The sequence below is a fragment of the Betta splendens genome, chromosome 1 (genome assembly GCF_900634795.4).
Source record: "Betta splendens chromosome 1, fBetSpl5.4, whole genome shotgun sequence".
Classification (NCBI taxonomy): domain Eukaryota; kingdom Metazoa; phylum Chordata; class Actinopteri; order Anabantiformes; family Osphronemidae; genus Betta; species Betta splendens.
This window is the reverse complement of record NC_040881.3, coordinates 4,067,059-4,090,612: the sequence shown is the minus strand read 5'-3', so window position 1 is coordinate 4,090,612 and position 23,554 is coordinate 4,067,059. Positions and strand designations below refer to the sequence as shown.

The following is a 23,554-nucleotide window of genomic DNA, read 5'->3' as shown; positions in this document are numbered from 1 at the left end:
GCGCGCAGACCTTGATGAGCAGAAACCGGCGGTGTTCCCCTTTAAAATTGTCCCTCGCTCCATAATTACTGCGTGGAGGAACTCAATGCAAACTCCTCACAGCAAAGTTTCTTTGGAGGAAGTTCTGTGGAATAGGAAGAAAAAGATGGAGGAATTCTCTTGAAAACTCGCAGCTTGTCTTTGAAGCTTCAACGTTCTGCACAATGCCGATTTGAGTTAAAAATTAGATTTTGCTAAATAAAGAACAGAAGCAGTTGGTGCTGTAGGCAGCTATTTAGTCCAGTAATGTGTACATTGATGTATTTGAATACGGAACACGCATTAAAAGACAAGCAATCACGAAGCAGAGACGCTGGACGAGACGAGAGCGGCTCCATACAGTAAACGCTCCACGAGCTGTGGCCTTTCATAACCCTAATCATGTGTGTGTGTGTGTGTGGGGGGGGGGGGGGGGGGGGGGGGGGGGAGTCTGACTTTGATTACCTCCACTTGGTGATTGGAAGAGAGTCTGTCTGAGTTTGATTACGCCTCCTTGGAGACTCCCCTTGTCTCTGCCTTTTTACATCACTCTGGTCCTCCTGTTTATCCTCTTCTGGCTCCTGCCTGCGTCGAGGAGCTCTTCGTGAGGACCTTGAGAACCGGGACGTACTCACACGTTCACGTACAGCATGTCATGGTGGAGTAGAGTTACAGGAGATGAAAATGCGCGCTCTAGCTTTGAACGTTGCCTTTTGGATTTAACGGTGTGATACGCAGTGGAGCCTCTTTGCTCTAAGTATGTGCTCAGTGGCAACATTGCTGTTATTACGCTGCTCATTTGTGTCTTTGTGTCATTCCTCTAATTGTCTTCCCTGCCTTCCAGATGTTTCCTTTCCACGTCGCTGCCTCTTAAATGAGAGCCTGCCGTGGATCTTTGCGTGTCTGTGTGGGACTGTGCGCGTCGGCGCCTTGGCATGTGTGTGTCTGCGTGATGTTGTGCTCCGGGTCCCATCCCAGTTGTTCTGTGGCGCGTCTAATTGGAGGTATTTTAGCGTCCCTGGAGAGGCCGAGTGTGCGGCTGTGTGTGTGTGTGTGTGTGTGTGTGTGTGTGTGTGTGTGTGTGTGTGTGTGTGTGTGTGTGTGTGTGTGTGTGTGTGTTTTTATTTTGTGAGGGGAGTTCTACGTCGTGTGTGTGCGTGTTGGTGCATTGTAGTGTTGCAAACCCCAACACCTGCCAGCCCTGGTTTAAAAGCCCAGACACGGGATCAGAGCATCCCCTGCATCCCCCGTCTGCGGCTCTCATCGTGCTCAGGGTCTTGTGTGTTTTAATGCCTCGTGCTTTAGCGATCATCCACCGGCACCATAGAAACCTTTCTAACCGACATGGCAACATAATGATCTGTGTCACAGCCGCATCCGTGCGCTCCAGATGTGTAGAAGCATCCTAGGAGACAGATGTTTGCCACGCTGGTGACAGAGAGGTGGAGAGAAGGACACACACACACACACACACACACACACACACACACACACACACACACACACACACACACACACACACACACACACACACACACAGTCTATGACTTTTTTGGCTGGTGACCCCTAACATCAAACAAATTGGAAGTTGTGTAGCAACCCACCACCCCCTGATACAACCGCAGGTGTGCGCACTGAGCAATGACACTAAATCTTTCTTCTGACTGCTCTTAATTAATTACAGGCAGAATCTATGGCAGCGTTTGAAAGCAGCTGCCAATATTTTTTATTTAACAAGATAAAAATGGCTCAGAGATTTCACAGACAGGCTCAGATGTTGTCTGTTGGACTTTTATCCCGTTAGCTAACAGGGACTTTCTTGTATGGAGGAGCTTTTTGGGTGGGTGCTAGATTGTAATTGGCAAGCAGCTCTCAGATCAGAATAGTACATGCTAATTTGATTTTGTAAGAGAGACCGCTAGAGTGTGTTTCACCGCGATCAGAGTCCAAGAAGAACAAGGAAGCCATGTGGTTTGCTCGCTGTTAAACGGGTTTATTGGCAATAATAGTTGGTGTAGGGAGCAGCCCTGAAGCTGAATGACTGCGACGGAAGCCTTACACATTTTATCTTCTTGTGCTGGACCTCATTTACAAACTGTTTTATAGAGCCTATAAAATGTAATGTCAGTTATCAATCAATCAGTCAATGTTTTTAATCAATAAAAAACTCAGCGGAAAAGTGATTAAAATGACGAATTTATATAAATCCTTTGAAAACATAAATGTTTAGAAAGTGGCACTTTGTTGATATTTAGGTTCTTAGGCAAAGTGTTTTCAGCCAAGCTGCTTCAAGGAGAGTAGACAGGCTGCTGCACAAACCATATCTGAACAGGTTCTTCTGAAAACAGAGTTTGGAGACGAAGGCAAACACCACATGGGCTTCAGAAGCTGCAGTGTGTGCAGGCTGAGACGCCGAAGGACCGCAGAAATGAAAGGACAGGATGAGTGAGCTGGCAGGGACGACCTGAGCATCCGTCAGAGCTGCATATTCTATGTCATGTAACGTCACAGACCTGTTGTCTGCAGCCATTCGCATGTGATCATAATAATGGTGACATGTTTAATCGACCCCCTCACACCTCCACCTCTGACCTTGGGCTCCATCACACCTGACCTGCAGACTGACCTGCTGTCCACAGGATCCCATACATGAGAAACGCAGACATCTTTAACCTTCCAGCACCGCGAATCACTCCAGCCCGAGTCAAGACGTTTGAAGTGGTGACTGCGTGGGGAAAGGCTGCGTTCAAGTTGCCTTGAAGTAGATAATCACGCTGAAGGTCACTTAACAGAATCACTGGTGCATTTAATTGCATGTAAATCTTGAAGGATGGCTTCTGGTGTGCACCTTCTACACAATGTTTTTGCATCTCTGGCGCGGCTCCCGTCTCGCCTGTTGGGTTAATTTGAATGCTCTAACCTCGCGTGAGGACACATTACCACTACAATGATCCCGGCTGTTTAAAAAGCCTGGTAATTTAAAGTGTGCAGATGTGACACACCCACATGCGCGTTGGATCCGTTTTGATAAGGAGGCCTCACTAATGAGCCTGTGCTTTGATTAATTTCTGCTACAACTGCTTGTGTCTGGAATTATTACATTCAATATTTCAGCTGCAAAGGGATCAGACTTGTCTCTGTTGATCCCAGTCTACTCGCTTTGTGTGTTTCCTGTGTCTCCCAGCCCCTTTTCTTTTGCTCTCGGTGTAATGAGGCTCTTCTGCAGTTCTATAATTAAAACCCCAGTGAACAGGCAGAGAGAGAGGGCGTGATGGAAGGACAGTCAGGAAACTGAGTCATGGACTGTGTCAGTATGACAGCAGACTGTCTGCCTCTGTGTGTGGCTCTGTACTGTATGGAAGCGCTACGTGCTCCACCTACAGTACTTGTAAATTTAATTACAAGCTTGTTTACAGTGTGATGAAGTAAAGGAAGAGTGACGCGCCTGTGTGCGTGTGTCACAGTGCATTTTACGGATGTCCACCCGCCGCGACGGGCTTCAAATCATCTGCCACTCACAAATGAAACAAAAGGCAAATAGACACGAGGAGTTAGTGAACCAGTCGTCCAGTGGGAGGGGAAATGGACCGAGAAGTCACCGGCACTGGATGGAACAAGTTTCCAAGAATCGATGAACAAGGCTGCGGAGGTAAAAAGGCCGGAGAACGGAATCGAACGGAGGAGAAGAAAAGGCAACAGTTTCAGAGCGACTCAGGTTTCTGCCACCTCTGTTTACTCCAAGACGCTCCGTCTCTATTGTGAGCAGTTTGAACCTGAAGTTGTGTTTTCAGGGGTTCAGCGCCTCACGCAGAAGGAGAAATAAGCAACTAGTGGTTTTGTTTATCTCCCGCTCGCTGTCAGAACTCCTGGTCTTTACATTCACCCTTTCACACAGCCTCGGTGTTAACTTGGGATCATCAGTGATTGCCTGCCTCGAGAGGAGGGGGCAGCTAATCTGCTCCGTCCTTCGCTGTCCTCTGCCTCTCGAGCGTGGAGGTTGGCCCTCGTCAGGCTCAGGCAGACGAGGCTCCATCTCTGTGAATATGCTGCTGAATTCCTAATGCGGGTCTGGATGTATGTCCTCCAGACGGCTGCCGCGCCCTCATCCAGCGGCCCCTCGGCTTGGGTCGACCATGAAAGGGCGCCGCCGCTCACCTGGTCAACGCAGACGCTCCCTCCTGCCTGAAACACTGATCCGTGTCTGCAGCGGCTCTGGTGGTGGGTGTGGTTCACCACACAATGAAAGGTCGCGGAGGAAAGAGCTCCACGCCGTAACTCTGCTTCTTAAGCACAGCTCCTGTTAAAAAACTTTTATTGGACTTTTCTAAAGCCGTCTGATGCTAAAGTCTGATCCAGCACTGCGGTCCGTGCACCGTCTAACAATGACTGTATGACTACGGTCATGAATGGTGTGTGCCGTTTGAACCGTTTCCTAAGTTGCGAAGCCGCCTGCAGAAGAAGCGCTGGTGCTGGTGCCGATTCCATCTCCGTCTCTTAAGGAGGCGAGATGCACGAGCGAGCGCGGAACACACCCAGGCTGCTGAATGAGGTGTCAAGTGCGCAGATAAGCAGCGCGCTGCTGCTGCTTCTAATGATGCTGTCAGTCACACGGCGTCCTTATCGCTGCCTCCCTTCACACGGCGCCGGCGTGACCGCCGATATTCAGAGGCGGAGTTTTACTCGGGCTGAGGCCCGTTGGAGGCGGCGCACGCGCACACGCACGCTTTGCAGCCTCCCCACCGTTTCCAGCAGTGCTGCTTCATTTTGACACTCATCGTAATGTGAAAATGCATGTTGCGCCATGATTCCAAACAGTGCGAGGCAGCAGCACGCCAGCGTGAATGAGCTTATATTCAGGGCAGAGGATTTCACAGGACCCCCCAAACATGAATTAAATACTGTTTTGCGTGTGTTTGTGCTTCCTGCTGGCTACGAGGAGCCAGTCGGAGTAGGAGGCCAGTCAGCAGATGTTAATTTGAAGCAATAGAAGCGGAGGAGAAAAATGGAGATGGAGGGGGGAAAATGGAGCCGTGAATGATGAAGCAGGGAGGCAGAGGAAAGATTGGATTGAAGGCACAGAAGAAAGATGGAGGTGAGATGATTAGGTGCAGAGGGAGGGTTCAATAATGGAGGAAACGTGACAGACCGATTGAGTGTGTGTGTGTGTGTGTGTGTGTGTGTGTGTGTGTGTGTGTGTGTGTGTGTGTGTGTGTGTGTGTGTGTGTGTGGAGGGGGGGCGTGCGTGCGTGCGTGTGCGTGTGTGTGTGTGTGTGTGTGTGTGTGTGTGTGTGTGTGTGTGTGTGTGCGTGCGTGCGTGCGTGCGTGCGTGCGTGCGTGCGTGCGTGCGTGCGTGCGTGTGTGTGTGTGCATGTGCCTGTGCGTGTCCAAGGTGCATGGACTCTTTCATGTTGTTTTCTGAACGTGTTTTTTGCTTTTCATAGATTCCAACTGGGAAACTGTTAAGTCTGTGTCTATGGCCACAACAGAGTCGATAACTCGATACTCAAATATTTCACAACAAATAACCACCCGCGCGGTTAGTTCTTGTTAAAAACTGCATCACTGTCGACGACATTTAATTTTATTTCCATAATGATCTGCCAGGCCGTCCCTTCCACTCCTGCTGGATCCTCTGCTGCGCCTTGATGCCCTCAGTAAACAAGGCCATTCCTGTTCATTAACGCAAACATGGGGGACGCGGGTGAAATGAAACCATTCCAGGAGCAGCGCAGGGATGGAAACCTCTGTTGGTGCCTTTCTAGGCACCGCATGCCGCCTCGCCTGCTGTCGGGTGGAGCCTGTTCTGCAGCCGTGCACGTGTGCCACGTTCCAGCCAGCATCAAGGAAGTGCTCTTGTACCTGTCAGCACCTCGTACAGTAACATTTTGAATTTCAACACCATTAAAACATTTTGGCAAATGCACACGCAGGAATTTCCACTTAAGCTGGAGCACACGTGGCGTTTATGCCATTTATTCATTAGCGTTCACGTGTTGAACTGACACCATGGTCTGAAAGACCGAGTGGGTGTTGCTTTTTACTGCAGCGTCTTTATTTGTTGAAGCCTGTCTAAAAAGCCAGCTGCGCTTTACACCCATTTGCTAATTCATACATAAGTGTGTTTGTTTGTGTGCGTGTGTGTCCTCTTGTCCCCTGCGTTCTTCAGGGTCTGTGTATATAATTTTTATAAGGGTAAATTAGTGGGAAATGAAGAGCTGAAACGCGGAGGAGGCAGATGAGGCTGAGCACGGAGGAGACGAGGACAGGGAGGGATCGGGTCCCAGCCGGCGTCAAAGACGCAGCAGCGAGCGCTGCGAAAATGCAAAACTGAGAAAGCTTTGAGGGCGTTGGAGAGGGATCGGCAGGAAGAAAGAGAGGCGGGGTATAAAAGTTGAAGATTGAGAGGGGATGCTGCAAACAGGAATAGATCAACAGGGCTTTTAATCCAAAAATAGTTCCCACCCATCTCTCCATTCCTCTGCATCCCTACTGCCTCCCTGCCACTCCCTCGCCCCCGTCTGCTTGTTTGTGGTGATTGAAGGAAGGAGGAGATGTGTGGAACCGCACGCACGCCGCACCCAGTGTGTGCTCCTGGACATATTGTGATCCACAGACAGACAGATGATGTCCATTACTGGGCCGTGCTGTCCAGAGCCAGGCGGAACATCTGCAGCCGCATCTCCCTGATCTATCACTGTTCTAACGACTGGGTTATAGCCGGGCCCGGCCGCTCCATCTCTGGATCGCTTAATCAATTCAGCCATTATTCAGACACAGGCCCTGACTGTTGTTGCCCCAATGAGCGATGGCTTTACATCTATACAGGCATAAAAACACAGGTACAGAAGACGTCTGAGCGTTGGGTTAAAGTAAAGCTTGATGGAATAAAAAACACAAGATGAAGATGCGTATAATTATTCCATCTTCTGCCTTGATTTGTAAGATGTTGGTTTGATTTGAAGTGGTCAGCTTCTGATCTGATCTGTATCTGACAAATAATTGCTGCTCATTTTGTCTGTACAGCCACTGGGTCACATTGACCCGATTCTGAAAAGGTTTTTACCTCCTGCTTTCATCTCACTTTTGAAGCTGTTTGCGTCTCTCGTGTGTCGTCTGGCTGAATGCAGAGGGTATTGATTCTTGTGCCTCCAGATGTTCCTGTGTTGTGTTTGTGGGTTTTATTAATTCTGTTGTTAAACTCCATGAGGCACTGTGTTATTAGATTTAATCCCCAGTTTAAACACTAAACAGTAAATAAACATATACAGTAACAGACAAACAAACAAAAAGCCATCATGCATTTATTGCGTATCACACGTTCATTGTTTGTGTCCTGGTCTTAGGCACATGTTTGTGACACTTGCACCGTATCAGTTCTACTGTAGCTGCATTGTCTGATGAACAGAAACTTTACAGTATAAATAAACTTGAACTTAAATGTGACAGTGAGCACTGACCCAAACCTTCACGTGATCCACAAATGAAATGCTAATTTACACTACTTCAACACAAAGTTCAGAACAAAGTGAGTCAGTGTTCTGTGTCAGAGGAAACTCCCAAAGGGATTCCTAAGTGCATCGTTCCCCCTCTGTTCCAAAGGCTGGGGTTTTCACCGAACGCCTGATCCTTCAAGGAAGTGCCCGAGGAAACGCCAGGACACGTTCCCCTCCACTGATCCGTCACACGCCTCCAGCGGCTGCTGCAGCAAATGAATGGGCCGTGTCACAGGCAGGCGTCTCCCAGAGCAGCGCAGGTTCAGCTGCAATAGCACTCGTTTCCAGAGGAGCCTCTTAACATTCATGATCCTCTTATATACATACGCCGCTTGTTTGCTTATGCTGAGGGTCTCCCGTCCGTGGGACGCAGGGAACCGATAGGAGCGGCAGAGCGATAAAGACAATGGGGGGGTGACAGTGAAGAAGCAGCGTGAGATAGGGAATTACCCTGCGTCAGGAGCAGCCAGCGCTCGGGGTCGGCCCGATTTAGCAGGGTCATGTTTACGCAGAGTTCAGCTCCGCATGATAAAACAGGCGTTCTCATTCAGGCAGAGTCCGCGCACCGCAGGGGGCGCCGCCGCCAGCCCCACCTGATGGCAGCAGCCAGGTGCCGTCTGGGTTTAGGTTATGATGAGAGGAGACTGTTGCTGCGGGGCGGCGTCCTGTACGTGTGAGCATTAACGAGCGCTCTCCCCTAACGAGGTTTTAAACGCATAGGACGCGTAAAGGCCAGGTCACGTTCCAACCGGCTCACCGGCACATGAAACGGCACGCAGCCACCGACGCAGTCCGTCTGAATGCGGCCTAATGATGCCGCTCGCGCTCCCTCCGTCTGCTGCTTTGTGCCGGGGACGGGGCTGAGGAAACAGCTGCCCCACCGTTTTGCATTTTCAAGTCCAGGCCTTTTGACTCACGCCTTTTAATATTCCTACTGTACGTTTCAACTTTACAGCCTTCCTGTTTTCCATCGGTCACGGCCGCAGACATATGCAGGCAGCTCGCAGTGTTTGCATCGGAAATTCAAACAAATTGACTTTCAGCCTGACTGTATGAACTGAACTTTCATTATGCAGCTTGCTCTTGTCTTCTTTTTAATTTCCCCTCCGCTGTTTCTTCTTTAGACCACATGTTTGTTTATCACTTTTAGCGGAACAGTTTTATTCATTGTCTCGTTTTCTGCCTTTGTTTGGCTCATAAGGTGATGAGAGGTGATGTTTAGCAGAGCATATTTGAGTGCATGTATCTGGTGAGACACAAACAAAGCTTCTGTTAAGGATGCATAAAAAGTCCAGCGAGGACAAATTAAATGGAGGAGTAAAGAGGGAGGCAGATTCATGGTAACCTCTTTTCTTCCTGAGAGTGAGCAAAGAGGATGTCAAATCCTAGTGACATTTGGGATTCCATAGCAGGATGATTGACACCAACTCCTACCTGTACTTGTACGGGCGACTGGGTCGCGCGTGCTGGCTCTGCGTATGAGCATGATTGACACGGTAAATTGGAAAGGTCATCTGCCGCCAGCGCTTGGTGCAGACAGGCAGACAGCGAGAAGATGTAACCTTCCCAAAGTCAACATTTATGGAAGTCAAGAGGAGGAAGAGCACGTGTGTGTGGTGGTAGGAAACCAAAATCAAATATGCAAACTGGCTTTGTGCCGCTCATGAGCTCTGCTGAAGTATAGGCAGATTTACAAAGTGAGGGAGAGGTGGACGACCGGGTGCATGGGAGCGTGAGTGGTATCATGTGGGTCCGTCAGGAATTCTAAGGTGTGAGGTCAACACTCCACTCAGCTTGTTATGTGGCTGGACTGCGTGTGTGTGTTTATAAATGGGTCTGCACGTCCTTGTTTCCCGGCTTAAAGATTGGAGTGTTACATTTGTGTAACCACTGATATGAATTTCAAATAGGTGTGTGTTTTAAAGCCAGAACCAGGAACACAGAGAAGGGCGAGGGAGATTGACAGCTTAAATTGGGACGGTGAGGGGTTTAAGGTTGAACTCTAGGTTTCAACCAGCAAAGAGAGGGGGGGAGGGGGGGGGGGGGGGGGGGGGTAACGTGTTGCTGAAAAATAGTTTGACTGGGGGAAGTGTGACAGTGGATGCCAATGTGGGTGGACCCGCGGCTAAGCAGGGAAAGGAACTGTCACCGGGGGGGAGGCGTGTCTGCCTGCGTGTAGGCGAGGCGGGGGGAGGAGGGGGTGAGTCACGGTGGGGTGTGACCCACAGCTGGGGACTGAGGGCAGCACCTGCACAGGTCAACGGCGACAGTAACGCAGGAGGACGTGACACACAGAGCAGCATCAACAAGGACGGACACACAACCCAGCACTTATCCCACACACACACACACACACACACACACACACACACACACACACACACACACACACACACACACACACACACACACACACACACAGAGGACACGGTGACCTGCTTGTTTGTAGGTCCTTCAGGCAGCTGAATACACATCAGTGAATTCATGAATACAAATCATACTCAAGGCCACGATACAGCAGCGCACCTTGACTCGCACTACTCACATCAGCCCGAACTGTGTATTGAAACCATCGCATACTGTACAGTACACGCATCTCTCCTGATGAAAACACGACAAAATCAAACAATAAAACAGTGCAGCGCTCGGTCAGGACTGATGTTTCACATAAAGAAAAACCCACTTCAAGACACCAGGGTGTGTGTTTTAATGAGTGGGACAGTGAGCAACAGACACAGGCTGGTTTATACGTACAGTGGGTCCCAGCGGCTGATGCGTCTCTGCTCGAGGTCTCCCACGCTACGCATCCACGCTGCAGCTAATTACGAAGACGTGCTCCCAACCTGCACTCAACCTCCACGCAGCGTTTGCAGCTGCAGTGGACGCTGGCTGACTGTAAAAACGCATGCGGAGTCACATGGAGCGTCCTTCACTGGTGCTGCTGGACGGAGCCCTGCAGGACGCGCGTCCTCAGGAATCCGCCCGCGCTCAGCTCTGCTGTCAGTGTGCGTGTTCTGCAAAGAACCGGACCGCGCGTTCCGCTGCGTTCTCCCAGGTGCCGCAGCGCAGCTTCCTGTGGAGCCGGAGCTTCGGCTGCGTGGAGGTCCCCCGCGTCTCGCTGACGCTTCGCCAATGTTTTCAATGAAGTCAAGCTCAGCAGTTTGTTTTTAATTAGAGAACACTGTAAATATGAACTAAGAAATAATACAATTATTGTGAGATTGTACAGCTTGAATCATTAGCATTTAAATGATATTATCCAGAGTTCTTTGCTGTGTGCGGCAAATACAGGATTAAGGCGTCCTTCAATTATCTTTTATCTGCTCTGAAATACTCATCACGTTGATTAAGACGACAAATGATCCTCGGAATTCCAAAGGGTTTCAAGACAAAGAGGGGCGAGGGAAATTTAGTGAAAAACATGTTTAGTGGATGCAGCTCTGTAAATGTGAGCTGCTGTGCTGTGAAGACACGCACACACGCGCTCACGCTGCTTCTGTCGCCCCCATTGTTTCTCTGTTCCCGTCTGGAACTGAAGATGACTCAGTGTGACGCGTCATTTGAATACACACGCACAACGGTCTGCCCCCCAGACCAATGCCTGTGTGTGTGTGTGTGTGCGTGCGCGTGTGTGTGTGTGTGTGTGTGTGTGTGTGTGTGTGCGCGTGCGTGTCCCTGCCTGCTCCTCTGTGTGTGCGTGTGTGTGTGTGCGGGTTTGTGTGTGTCTGCCTGCTCGTTTGTGTGTGTGTGTGTGTGCGTGTGTGTGCCTGCTCCTCTGAGTGTGTGTGTGTGTGTGTGTGTGTGTGTGTGTGTGTGTGTGTGTGTGTGTGTGTGATGGCCCTGCTCTCATATATAGACTTACTGTAGCCCATAGTGCTGCTTAGCATCACAGCGCTGTCTACTGCAGTCGTGTGCGTGCAGCTGATTAGTGATTGGAGCCAGGTAGCGGCTCGGTGACGTCTGTGGGCGTCGCCCGTGGGCGGCGGCGCTTAGCGACGGCGCTCACGCTGCTCCGCCGTGATGACGAACCCTCGGCTGCGGCTCCTCAGAACTTTCCCCTCTCTTCCTCTTGTGCCGTGGCTGCGTGCCTGCTCCTCATCACTCGCCTCGTCTGTCACGCTGTCTGCGTGAACTTTGCACTGAGGCTGATGCGATGCGTCAGACTCTAAATTAAGGCCCTGACGCGGCTCCTCGCGCCGAAGCGTCACGTAGCCGGCGTTGGAGCGTCGAGCGGCCGAACGGCCGCGAGGCAGCGTATTGATCCATCAATAGTGAATGTAGATTTTTCAGCAGGAGAATGTCAATGCCATCATTTTCCTGCAGCCTACAGCCGCGCCACGACCGGACTCATGACAAATACAGGAAGCCGGCAGGGGGGGGGGGGGGGGGGGGGGGGGGGGGGGGGGGGGTTAGCGGGAGGGGGGCAGAACTTGGTGGCTGGCAGTTGATGGATGGGCTGCAAACAGCTCGTCTTCCTCTGGACCCCATGATAACGTGCTGTTCCCGCTTCCTTTCATCCACTTCTGTGCCTCCTGCTTTCTCTTTGTATTTGCTTTTGCCTCCTTCTCAGAGCAGGAGTCTCCTCTTCCTGTTTGCCTCCTCGACTCCGTGATGCCTCAGAGCTGCTGATTTGTGAAATCCTCTATTTTCTTTTGCTCTTTTAAATGTGTGTTTGGCAAATGTGTCTTTTTGCTGCCGCCCGAGGAAACACTTGAAATCTTAATTATATCTCTCCTATTTTCCCCTTCTCCCCCCTCCTACCTTCCCCTTTCATCCCACTTCTTTTCATCTCATTCTCTCTGGCTGATGGACAGTTGGCAAGAAGAACCGCGGGTCAACAGGTAAAGAACCCATTTACATTTACATTATCTTCCCTGCTCTTTCTTTCTGGCGCCTTCTTTCTCCCCGTCTATGAAAACAGACACAAATATTGCGGTGACCCTTAGCTCTCACCAGAAGGTCAGCGCTAAGGGCTGCTCAGCTAAATGCTTCCCCTGAAGGTCACGTCGGCCGCAGTGGCTGAGTACATGTTGGAAAAGATTTTCCACCTGTTTCCATGTGGCTCATTCCTAAAACCTACAGTTTAGCCGCCGCCAACCTCAAGGTGCATTTAAAACATCCACTTAATTTAAATGCCACTGGAAAACTGTGATGTATTGATTATTAGGTTAGTGCAGCTTTGTGGCACCTGGACTGTGATCCTCATCGCTTCCAGTAAGGACTGGACTGGGAAGCTGCAGTGGGACTGGGCAGTGACAGTAATACACAGCCGAGCGTCTGAGCGCTGACGTGAGGTGTCAGCATGCAGTAACTGTGGAGGAGCAGCGAGGGCTGTGCTGATCCTCCACTGTGTGACGAGGTCAGAGCGCTGTTCTCACTCTCGCCGCTCCTTCGCGCGGCGGCGTCACCTGATCTCCAGCGCTCAGGTGCCCGCGCGTCTCCCGCCGCAGACTCGCGTCGCGCCGAGCGGCTGTAAATGCCAGAGGTGTGGGTTTGTGCTGATGTACGGCCACTGAGTGGCCGAGGACGGCGAGCCAAAGGGCCGGCTGTAATGTCCCCTAATGGGCGCATGGTCTGATAATTACAAGCAGAAATATTGGCATATTGTGATTTTGCCCTTTTAAAGCAGTAACTCTTGGAAACGTGTAAGTGCTAGAGCTTCAGTGAGTTAACCAAGAAGCTTCACATCATTCCTCGTTAAATGTTGATGAATTTGACTTTTTCCTTCTCTACCAAACTAAGTTTTCCAGGGTAAAGCAAACGCACAAACTCCTATTTTACTGTAGAGATGATGAAATGTTACCTCATTATGTCATCGTGGCTTTTGTCAAGCAGAAATGCTGCAGCTAATACAATCCTCCGAATGAATCAAATAGTCGTAGCGCATTCCTGAGGGTCCTGAGACGCGTCCTGTTGCTCAGTCTTTTTCTTCTTCCTCTTCCTGTTCTTCCCATCACATTGTATGGAGTGATGAGAGAGATGGAAGGTTTGGCAGCTAAAGGAAGGGATGAATATTTAAAATCAGGCATCTCTGTCTGTCCTCTCACTGCTTCCCATTGTCTGTGTGTGTCTCCCCCTGGGGCTCGGTGTGTGTGTGTGTGCGTGTGTGTGTGTGTGTGTGTGTGTGTGTGTGTGTGTGTGTGTGTGTGTGTGTGTGTGTGTGTGTGTGTGTGTGTGTGCGTCATGCCTTGGCTTGTGGTTCTATATTGGCATTTTGAGGCAAGTGTAGTCAGACGATGACACTTAGCTGTCAACATGCAGCATTAATGAGCGCAGTGACGCGCACAAACACTCACCCCAGTCTCACACACTTGGGTCGCACCCTGGAGAGATCAGCCCATGATCACCTTTTCCTACTTCATTTATTTTTGTGTGCTGTCCAAAAAAACTCTTTAAAATATTCAGACAGCGCTCCCCTGTTTCCCTAAGCCCTCGTTTCACTGCCCTTCCTTTCTGTCCTTGTTCCTTCCTTGTTCTCTCTCCGTCAGAACCGTTCCACCTCGTTGTCGCCCTGTTGTGTGTAGGGTCTCAGCGAGATGTGTGTAAGTTGGCTGCGAACCCTGCAGACACGTACCTGACAAGTCTATTAATACACAGTCATCTTCCAGCAGCTCCTCGTGTGTGTGTGTGTGTGTGTGTGTGTGTGTGTGTGTGTGTGTGTGTGTGTGTGTGTGTGTGTGTGTGTGTGTGTGTGTGTGTGTGTGTGTGTGTGCCCCTCAGCCAATCCCTCCGCTCTCTAGGTCTCTGCAGAGATTTGTCTGAAAGGCTTAAAACACACAAATCTCCAGTCATAGAAAGATCATACACACACACACTCACACACACTCATCCCAGCCGCCTCGCTGACACTACAGGGAGTTTGGATGACTGACAGATTTAATAGGAGAACAAGCTGTAATCTGAGAGAATCCATTCAAAGGCGGATTAGGGTTTAATCTGTGGATGGAATAGTCTTTCATCTCTCCCTCACTGTCTCCCCGTCTCTATCTACAGTATTTATCCATCTCTATCCTCTGTCCCAATCCTTTTACCAGCTCTGCTCTTTATCGCTTCCCTCCTTGATTTAATTTGGAATTTTCATGCTTGCAGCTGAGCGACATGTACACAAACACGCGCGCAGCCTCGCGTACAGCTGCGTCACCTCGGCGCCACTTTACTGTCAATTAGCGGTGATTGCGCTGACGAAGGCTTTGTAACGACGCAAGCGTCACTGGCTGTTTGGTGTGAGATGATACGTACGGCGTCGCCCCATCATCACTCCTGATTTATTCATTTATCATTTCTCTTTCTTTAATGAGTCTTTTCAGCCCAGAGTGGTTTTCCTGACATTACTCCGTTTTGCTATAACCCTCCTGCAATTTTTTCCTGCCGTCCTTCCCTCCGTCGCCGCTCTCCCTCACTCTGCCACATGGTGTTTCTCATTTGCTAAATGAGGAATCCAATAGCTTTAGATTAAACTTCTGGGCTGTCTTTGTAAAATCTTTACAGGGAGCCTTTTAGCTGCCACGGCGCACGCGCACACACACACACACACACACACACACACACACACACACACACACACACACACACTGTCTGCCAGTCGGAATATTTCACCTTTTTTAAGTTGAGGAAGATTAATTTAATAATCCCTGTTAAAACAACAAAAAGGAGGAGATAAGAGGATGATAGGGAATAAAAGAGAAATTAGGCAGCGGAGAAGAAGGATTACAGACGGGATGAAAGCATAAATTTCCCCTGAGAAACGGGATGTTAGACTGGTTGACAAAGCGCGGAGAAGAGTGCGGATCACACGAGCATATGGCATCCTGCTTCCACCGGCGTGGCTGTCACTCCAGGAAGACGAGCATCTGCACGGATCCGCCTCCCGCCTCATCCTCCCTCTTGTTCTGTCTTGTCGCGCCCGTGTTCCTCCTGTCCTGATCCGCCGTGCGCCCTCCTCCCCTCGGTCCGAGTTAACGGGCCGGGTTCACGCCCCCCTCTGCTCGTTACCTGCTCTCCCGCTGCCATTAGGGCTGCGCTGATGGCTGCTGCTCCCCCTGTGACCTGTACGTCCCGCGGCGGGACGCTGATGGACGCTAGCTCCGCCGCTGCCTGACTTCCAGGCCCCCTGCTGTGCTGCTCCCATGCCAGACCTGTCAGCGTCTGGGCCCTGGACAAGGGCTCGGCGGCACCGTAAAATTAGAGCGGCGCGTCACTTCCTTGTCTTCCCGTGACACCGCGCTCTGACTTCTTAGCGCCTTCTCTCCCATTAAAGAAAGAAGAGGAGAGCGACAGAGAATAGGAGGAGGAATAAAGAGCAGCGAGTCAATTACCACCTTTTCCTCCTTCCCTTCAAAGAGGAGATCAAAGCGCCGCCTCTCCTCCCCTGCATAAATCCTCTCCAGCTCCCCCACCGGCCTCTATCACAGCCAGCGTGTTCATTTGTACTCCTACTCCTCCCTGATTACAAACCTACATATTCATCACTTATGCAGTCACAGTCCGACGCTTCTACGTGCGTAGGCTCCTCACATTGTGAAAACCACACATAAACACTTTTTCATTGGCCACTTCCACTGTTTTTCTACATTTCTGCTGAGCAGATGTTACTGTACAAATTTCGAACCGATAACAATCCTAGTGTGTCCTTTCCTTATGAGAGGCCACTCACACCATAAATCATACTCACACAAACAGTTATAATCCTTCACATACACCACCGTACTCTCCTACACATCTTTTAGGCCATAAATCATTCTTCTCACACTCACACCCAGTAGAATGATATTGTTTATAGGTGAGGATTATTGTGCGCGTGTGTGCGATTGAAAGTATTTGTGGTATAAAAAACAACATCAGTTTAGAAGAGCTGAAAAGAATTGTGGAGCTTTTCAGTCAGACTCTGACAAACATCTGGTCTCAGTCAAACACGTCTCTGCCGCTCACTGTTCCTCTCTCCTCAAACCTCACCTCTGCCTTAGATACACTTCTGTGGATTTGCAGCTTTGTTAAATACGCTGTATGAAGCTTCACCGGCGCCGCGCTGACATCCAAGCAGCAGACGCAGCTGAGTGGAAGCGTCGGGTCAACTCCCGTTACCTCTGTCAGTTCATCGCTGCCGCGCTGTATTTGTGCGTCTCACTCGTCTGGCAGTGATTCTGGAAGGAGAAATGTCGGAATCAGAATGTGAAGGTGACGGTCCCTTCGAACCTTTAGCACCGCGTCTACAAAGCTGAGGCCAACGCGCTTCTGCTGCGCTGCAGTTTGTGAAGAGAACAGTGTTTGTTCCGTTGACCCTCTCTGCAGCTGGTAGTTGGCGGTGACACAGCTTCAGGCCTCTGGTCGTCCTCGCTGAGTCAGCGCGATCGGAGCTAACGCTGCCAGCTCGTTACAAGGGCACTGTGTGCTAACATGAGAGTAACCTTAAACAACTCATTTAAGTGGTTAATCCATCTGGTTATGTCGCGTCCAGTTTGAACTAATGCAGCGCTGCCATCATCAGGCGTTTGCTTTGTCGCTCAGATTGACTCAGCTGACTGCTTACATCAACATTAGGCACATTTCACTTGAACGCAAATCCAATCGATGACAAAGGCTCTTTATGCCCCAGATAGGTTGACAGGAAAGTGAAGGTTTGAGCAGCTGAGTGCAGGTCCGCAGAAACATAAAATAAACACTGAGGTACAGGCTATTCCGCTTTGCAGCCAAGTTCAGTTTATTCACATCACAGCTTCAGTTTCACGTCATTCAACTTGAAAAATCTGTCAAAACCAGCAAAGCAGTGAGCGCAAGCGGCTGTTGTGACCTGTGCTTCAAACGACAGTAATCATTGACATGTTTTCTCTCTGCCACAGATCCTGAGTCTGAACTTCTGGCTCCAGCAATTGTGATTGGACCCAAAGACACCACAGTGGTGGCAGGAACGGAGGTCACATTAGAGTGCATCGCTAACGCGAGGTAGGATTCTGTCACAGAGACACAGAAGAGTTCTCTAGACGCTGTTTTCTTCCAAGGCAATTAGTGGATGATATATAAACTCAAACCCCTTCTCCCAGTAACACACACACACACACACACACACACACACACACACACACACACACACACACACACACACACACACACACACACACACACACACACACACACCAAAACCAAGTTAACTTAAACAGAAGGTGGTTTAGAGTCCCATCTGACATCAGCAAAGAAGCTAAACACACCCCAAATTTCACATTGGGCTCTGCCAAGTACTGTTTAAACACACACACACACACACACACACACACACACACACACACACACACACACACACACACACACACACACACACACACACACACACACACACATTTACATCTAGTCTGACTCAACAGATGTTTTCAGAGCAACAGCAAACTCTACTTCAGTTCGAGTTGTCAGAAAGTCAATTGTAATCAGTTTCCCTTCATCCCTGAGTTACACGCTGTCTAACCTCCCACCATGTCCCAAATAGGCGTAAAAGCAACGCTTGTTTGTTGCTGCTTTATGTTAAACAATACCAGCATTTGTTTTGATTGCAGCCTGTAGTTTGTCCATTTACTCCAAATAACTGTGTTACATCCAATCTTCACTTATTTCTGTTTGTTAGTTGTCAGGGGCCGTTTGCAGCATCGGAGCTGTGTGTGGTCCTGCTCCTGTCTCGCTTTGAGACTTTTGGTGGCTTCCCAATCTAGAAAAATATCTAGTCTAATAAACATGACATACCAACATCTGGAAAGGCAGATGTGCATCATCTTTTAACTACACAGATCACAGCATCACTGACAACGTGAAACTTCAGTGTAACTATTGTGATTCCTGGGCTGAACGTATCCAGATCATACTGTACGTCTTTATACTTTAAGGATGGATAATCTGTAGAGAGCTACAAAGAACCTGTGATGTTTCTCCTTCTGTGTGAAAAAGAAGCTGAAGTCTGGGGCTTATTCACATAACATGGCTAAAGAGCACATCACATAAAACCCCATTGGCTTAACACTGTTAAATGTTGAATTATGAGTTAAAGCAGCAGGTTAAAGTAGCCGTACTGTAATGTGATGATCAGGGCTTTTGTTTTGTCTGAACACATACTGTACCGCTGTTCCTCAGCGCCTTACTGACGTGAAGTAAAGGATGTTAATGACTTATGGAATAGCTTTATATTACCTTAACAGCTGGAAACAGGATTTTTGAGCTTGTTTCTGAAAGCCGTGTTTTTACAAATGAACCTCCTGCATTTACCTTTTGTAAAATGCTCTCAGGGGTCCGTTCTTTAATGAGCGTGAACGCTGATTGATGCAGAAAAGACACTCAGGCTGCTTTGAACAGATAAAAGCGCTGCCAGCCAGGAGGATAACAAGTCTGAGTTGTCTGGCCTCAACAGGTGATATCCTGCACTCTGCCTGCTCACCAGCACTATTGAGTTCCTCTCTGGACTATTTGCACAAGGTTTTTGTTGGATTGGGTTATTTAGTCAGGGGGTCGCCGCGCTACTTTTTTCGGTGAAAGCTTAAATACTTTCCAGCACCACTTGACTAGCACTTGACCACTGGTAGCACTCAAGGTACAAAAACATCTGGAATAAACTGTTATTCAAAATAAAACGAACGGATCCATCCCCAGACGTTTCAAAGTCAGGATGCCTGTTTTTGCAGAGTATATGCATCTTTTTCTTCAATTAACACCAGGTAATTTGTTTTGTATATGTTTTGTGAAGTGCTGTAAATCATTTTAGAGCATGTACTTTAGCATAAACCATTTCTGATTCCAAAGAAGCCGCCACTTAAAGGTAGTCACTGCACTGAGAACAACTGGAGGAGGGAATGGAGAATCCAACTGTGTGGTCCATAAGCATGCCCTGTCCATGTCCATTAGCCATTAATCAGTCAGAGGCGCCGGCGCAGGCCTGAGCGTGAGAATTCCAGGCAGTTGCTCTAATATAAAAATACATTTGTAGGAGCCTCTGTGTTCGATCGGAACCTCGGCGTGAGCGTGTAGCGATGGAGTCACCGATGCAGTCGCCTGTTTTAACTTGGAACAATGTCAGGGCTAAGTGTCCACGAGAGAATCCCATCAATTGACAGCGGCTTCCACAATGCTCCTGATCAGAGGCGTCATGAAGGCGGTTCCAGCTGCCGATTACATAATCAGCTGCTGCTGCCGTGAATCAGTTGCACTTTTTCATGCAGATTTTGTGTAAGAACGAAACATTTGAATGTGAATGCACCAAAAATTGAGCCGCTAGATCATGGATAGACACACACACATACACACACACACACACACACACACACAGATGATGTTTTGATGTTGTTTATCCAAAACTAAATTTCATTTCACATTAAATCCTATTTCCGTTCTCAACGCGCAGCGACTGAAGCCTCTTCATGCTGACTAGAGCTGGCTGCTCTGATATACAGACTGTCATCATTCATTTCCTGCCTCATTGACACGTAAACTGATGGATTTAATATGTTATAATTGCCTTCTGTCACTTGTTTCCTTTTTTCCCGACTCTCTTCTGTTCTCCCGTCTCAGGCCGCTTGACGGCTTGGTGGTGTCATGGAAACGGGACGGGCGTTGGCTGGCCGGTGGGCGTCGGCTCATTATTCCCTCCCCCACCTCTTCTGACTCCGGGTTATATGTTTGTGAGGCGTTGCTTAGCAACAGCACTGCCAAACCTGCGGAGGCAAGGGCACACATCACCGTAATGGGTAAGAACAAGGCAGTCGCTCACTTATACACACACACCCTCACACACACACACACACACACACACACACACACACACACACACACACACACACACACACACTGCCTAACATGATTATCCATGATTATTCCGGGTAGGCCTGACCCATCATGACTAATGGCCCTAACGTGTGCCATTAATTCCTGTTTTAACCTTGCGTTTGTCTTTTCTTGTACGTTTTTTGCTCCAGGCAGTTCCATTCTGTTTATTCCTCCATTTATTCTTCCTTTTTCTGCTGAAAGCGTGACCGTGAACACCCCCAAGGCAGGGACTGTCAACCACAGCGCTGCTCCAGCTGAATCTGTTGTCTCTCCGACAAAGCGTCCGCTGTCGTCACAAACAGCTGTGACGCTCTGTGTGTGTGTGTGTGTGTGTGTGTGTGTGTGTGTGTGTGTGTGTGTGTGTGTGTGTGTGTGTGTGTGTGTGTGTGTGTGTGTGTGTGTGTGTGGTGCATTTGCATACGGCGTGGCGCTTTTCCACCATCTTAAAAACGCCACCGCCAACACGTGTGCCCGGCAGCTAAATTAGTTTTGCTCCCTGGAGTCGCCAATCAATAAGAGAACGCTGAAAGCACTCAAACAGGAGCGCTCTCGACACAATCCACTCCTGTCCTCGATGTGTGTGTAAATAGAAAACAACATACACGCAGGCAGGGAGCGTGTGATTGATGAAGCAAAACTTTTCTTCCCCAGTTTGTCAGCGTCTTTTTGATCTGCTATGATTGTCGGTGCACCTAGCGCGGAGCGAGCTGCCCGAGCCCACAGCAAAGACCCGGCTTCTCTCTATATCTTTTATCCAGCCGGGCTCAGGTAGAAAGCCTTATCTTCCTTAATTAGGCCAACAGCACTTTTAAGACCTGCTAGCAGGAACTGCATTCATATGTATCAGAGGCGCAGAGACTGATGAATACGTTTGTACTGATCCCCTTTTTCTGCTATGGCTCAACAGACCTTCATGCAATGAAAGGGATTCTTAAACAGAATAGTGAATGTGTTTGCGTGAAAGAAGGAAAAAGCCCCAAAGGTATTCATTATTCAATTTCATTCCTTTCTTGCCCCGAATCCACTAATCGGAATATGTATGACACTGGATGCTTGTGCTGTTCGCTGTACAGACGACTGCTGCTGCAAACAGCCATGTATCTGTCTTGTTGTTCTCCATCCTTGTTTTGCAGACAGACAGCAGGGATTCCACGAGTGCTCCAATCGCTAAGCCCAGCCACCCAGGCACTGCAAAATGGGTTTCGTTGTATTTGTGCATCTCGTTCCTTGCACTCACCTGACTGAAGGGGATTAATGCAGCTGTGTTATCGGTGTCACGCCACACGGCTGTTATTCATCTCTTGTTTTCCTGCTCTCTCCGCGCCGCACGCTTCCCTCAGCCTTTTGTCAAAAAGTCGTGCCAAACTCCGCCGTGCGCGGCGAGAACGGGAGGCGCGTGTGTGTGGGTTTAAAAGTTAGCGTGGAGTGGCGAAGGAGGGGAACTAGTCAGGGGAGTCAAGGAGAATGAGAAGAAGTGCAGCTGTGTAGCTGTCCTCACACGCAGCGGGGTCGCGCCTGCAGTTAGCTTCCTTCAGTGTCACCGCTCGTCCGCTGTGTCAAGGAGAGAGAGCGGAGCCATGAGACGCTATTCTTTCCCTCTCTTTCAACAACACCAGCGTGAGCTTTGTTGTGCGGGTACGAAGTTTTAGAATACGCGCAGAAATAAATCTTCCATTAAAAGGCTTCTGCTTTTATTTGATAGGAGTCGTGTCTCGGTGACAACCAGCGCGCACATCCATCTCCGTGCGCACACGCTGGACGTTTCATTTTCCGCAAAGTCATTTTTCAGCAAACAGGTGCCTCTGCTGCGTGGAGCCACTTTTGCAGAGATGCCAGACTAAAAATGAATTAGCCAGTCTGCACCCCCCCAATCACCCACCACCACCAGCAGCAACCTCTGTCAATATCTCCTGCTAAATAATAACAAATGCTTCTGAACAGAGCGGAGCCTTTACGGGAGTCGAGCGTTGCTTTTTCGAAGGTGGCCTCGCTCTAATACACCAAGAGGCGTATTTTCCGATTCAAATGGAGGGGAGTTTTGTCTCTGAGCAGCCGTCAGCATTTGGAGGTGCACTGGTGAAGATGTTTAGAGGCGGCAGGTATTGGCAGCTAAATGGAGCCGTTTAAAACAGGGATTGTTTCCCTTGGGAAACTCCAAGAATGTGTTTTTGTCTGAGTGTGCGGCAGTCATTTTAAAGGGCATATAGACAGAGAGGCATGTACTCAATAACACTCAGGAGGAAACGTTTTATTCTCCAAATGCATTTTCTATTAAATCTATTCAATCCATTCTTTTCTTTCAGGATTTGTTCATGAATTGAGTTGTTTCTTTATGAATCGAGTCTTTTTAATCCTTTGTAGTTCCCTTAAAGATGTTGCTCACGGCGGTGATGTTGGTGTTTTGCTTGAGCTCATATATTGATACAGTGTTTTAACGCTTTATTTTTTTTCAAATCTAAAATTTTCCCTTTCAGAACCGCCCGCTCTGACTGCAGAACCCAAGACGAAGATCCTCGCGGAGCTCGACAAGAATGTAGACATCCCGTGTGTTGCTACAGGTACGACGTTAGAATTAAATGTCATCCAGAGAAACAACAACAGCCGTGTGGAGCGACGAGATTTGTTCCTCAAATTAACACAAATACAAGAAAATGCACTACTTCCATCACATTTACCAAATTGGTTTCCAGCGTTTGAGGTTTTACTGGCCTTTTAATTTCATCATCTCCTCTGCGGTGGTGTAACGGCACCCGGAGAATGTCTGCCACCGACTGTTTATCTCAGTGCACCCAATTCCCAATATGCACATAACAGAAGCAAATGGAAATGCAATAATTACTGTTTTCTTTTGCTGATTTTGGAAAAATTCATTTCAAGTTTGATGGAAGCATGACTAGAGTGGCGAGATGTAATTAACTCTGCTCAGATGTGATTAAGAAAGTCCCAGAAAACGCTGAAGCAAGTTTTTAATAAGAACTGGAATGAAGATAAAAGTTTGAGTTTAGCCAACTGACTTGGCCAGCGCATCCTGGGTTCATTGTTTCCATTGCAACGCTGGTCTCCAGGTTTAACACTAGCAAGGTGTTACTGCCCGACTGCTCTCTGCCGTAAGAATCAGAGTCAGTCATGCTGCTCGTCCGCTGCTGCCCAGCGTCGCTGACATCCTGCAGGGGTTAGGTGTCACTCACTATCCTTTCGGGCTTCTTGAACAGTGACACTTTTACTTTTAGCACTGTGACCACGTTAACAGG

General features: G+C 48.9%; 1 protein-coding gene across 5 annotated transcripts in view; it reads left to right on the top strand.

The window, feature by feature from the left end:
• Nucleotides 1–23,554, top strand: part of LOC114856379 (protein sidekick-1-like) — a 172,308-nt gene that overhangs the window by 88,403 nt on the left and 60,351 nt on the right. For 4 of the 5 annotated variants that reach the window (XM_029152286.3, XM_029152302.3, XM_055508735.1 and 1 more), the window contains 4 exons: nucleotides 12,326–12,352; nucleotides 17,348–17,450; nucleotides 20,049–20,224; nucleotides 22,778–22,861. In XM_029152286.3, the coding sequence (XP_029008119.1) occupies nucleotides 12,326–12,352; nucleotides 17,348–17,450; nucleotides 20,049–20,224; nucleotides 22,778–22,861 (390 nt within the window). The remainder of the gene's footprint in view (nucleotides 1–12,325; nucleotides 12,353–17,347; nucleotides 17,451–20,048; nucleotides 20,225–22,777; nucleotides 22,862–23,554) is intronic. The other variant, XM_029152293.3, reaches the window with a different exon arrangement.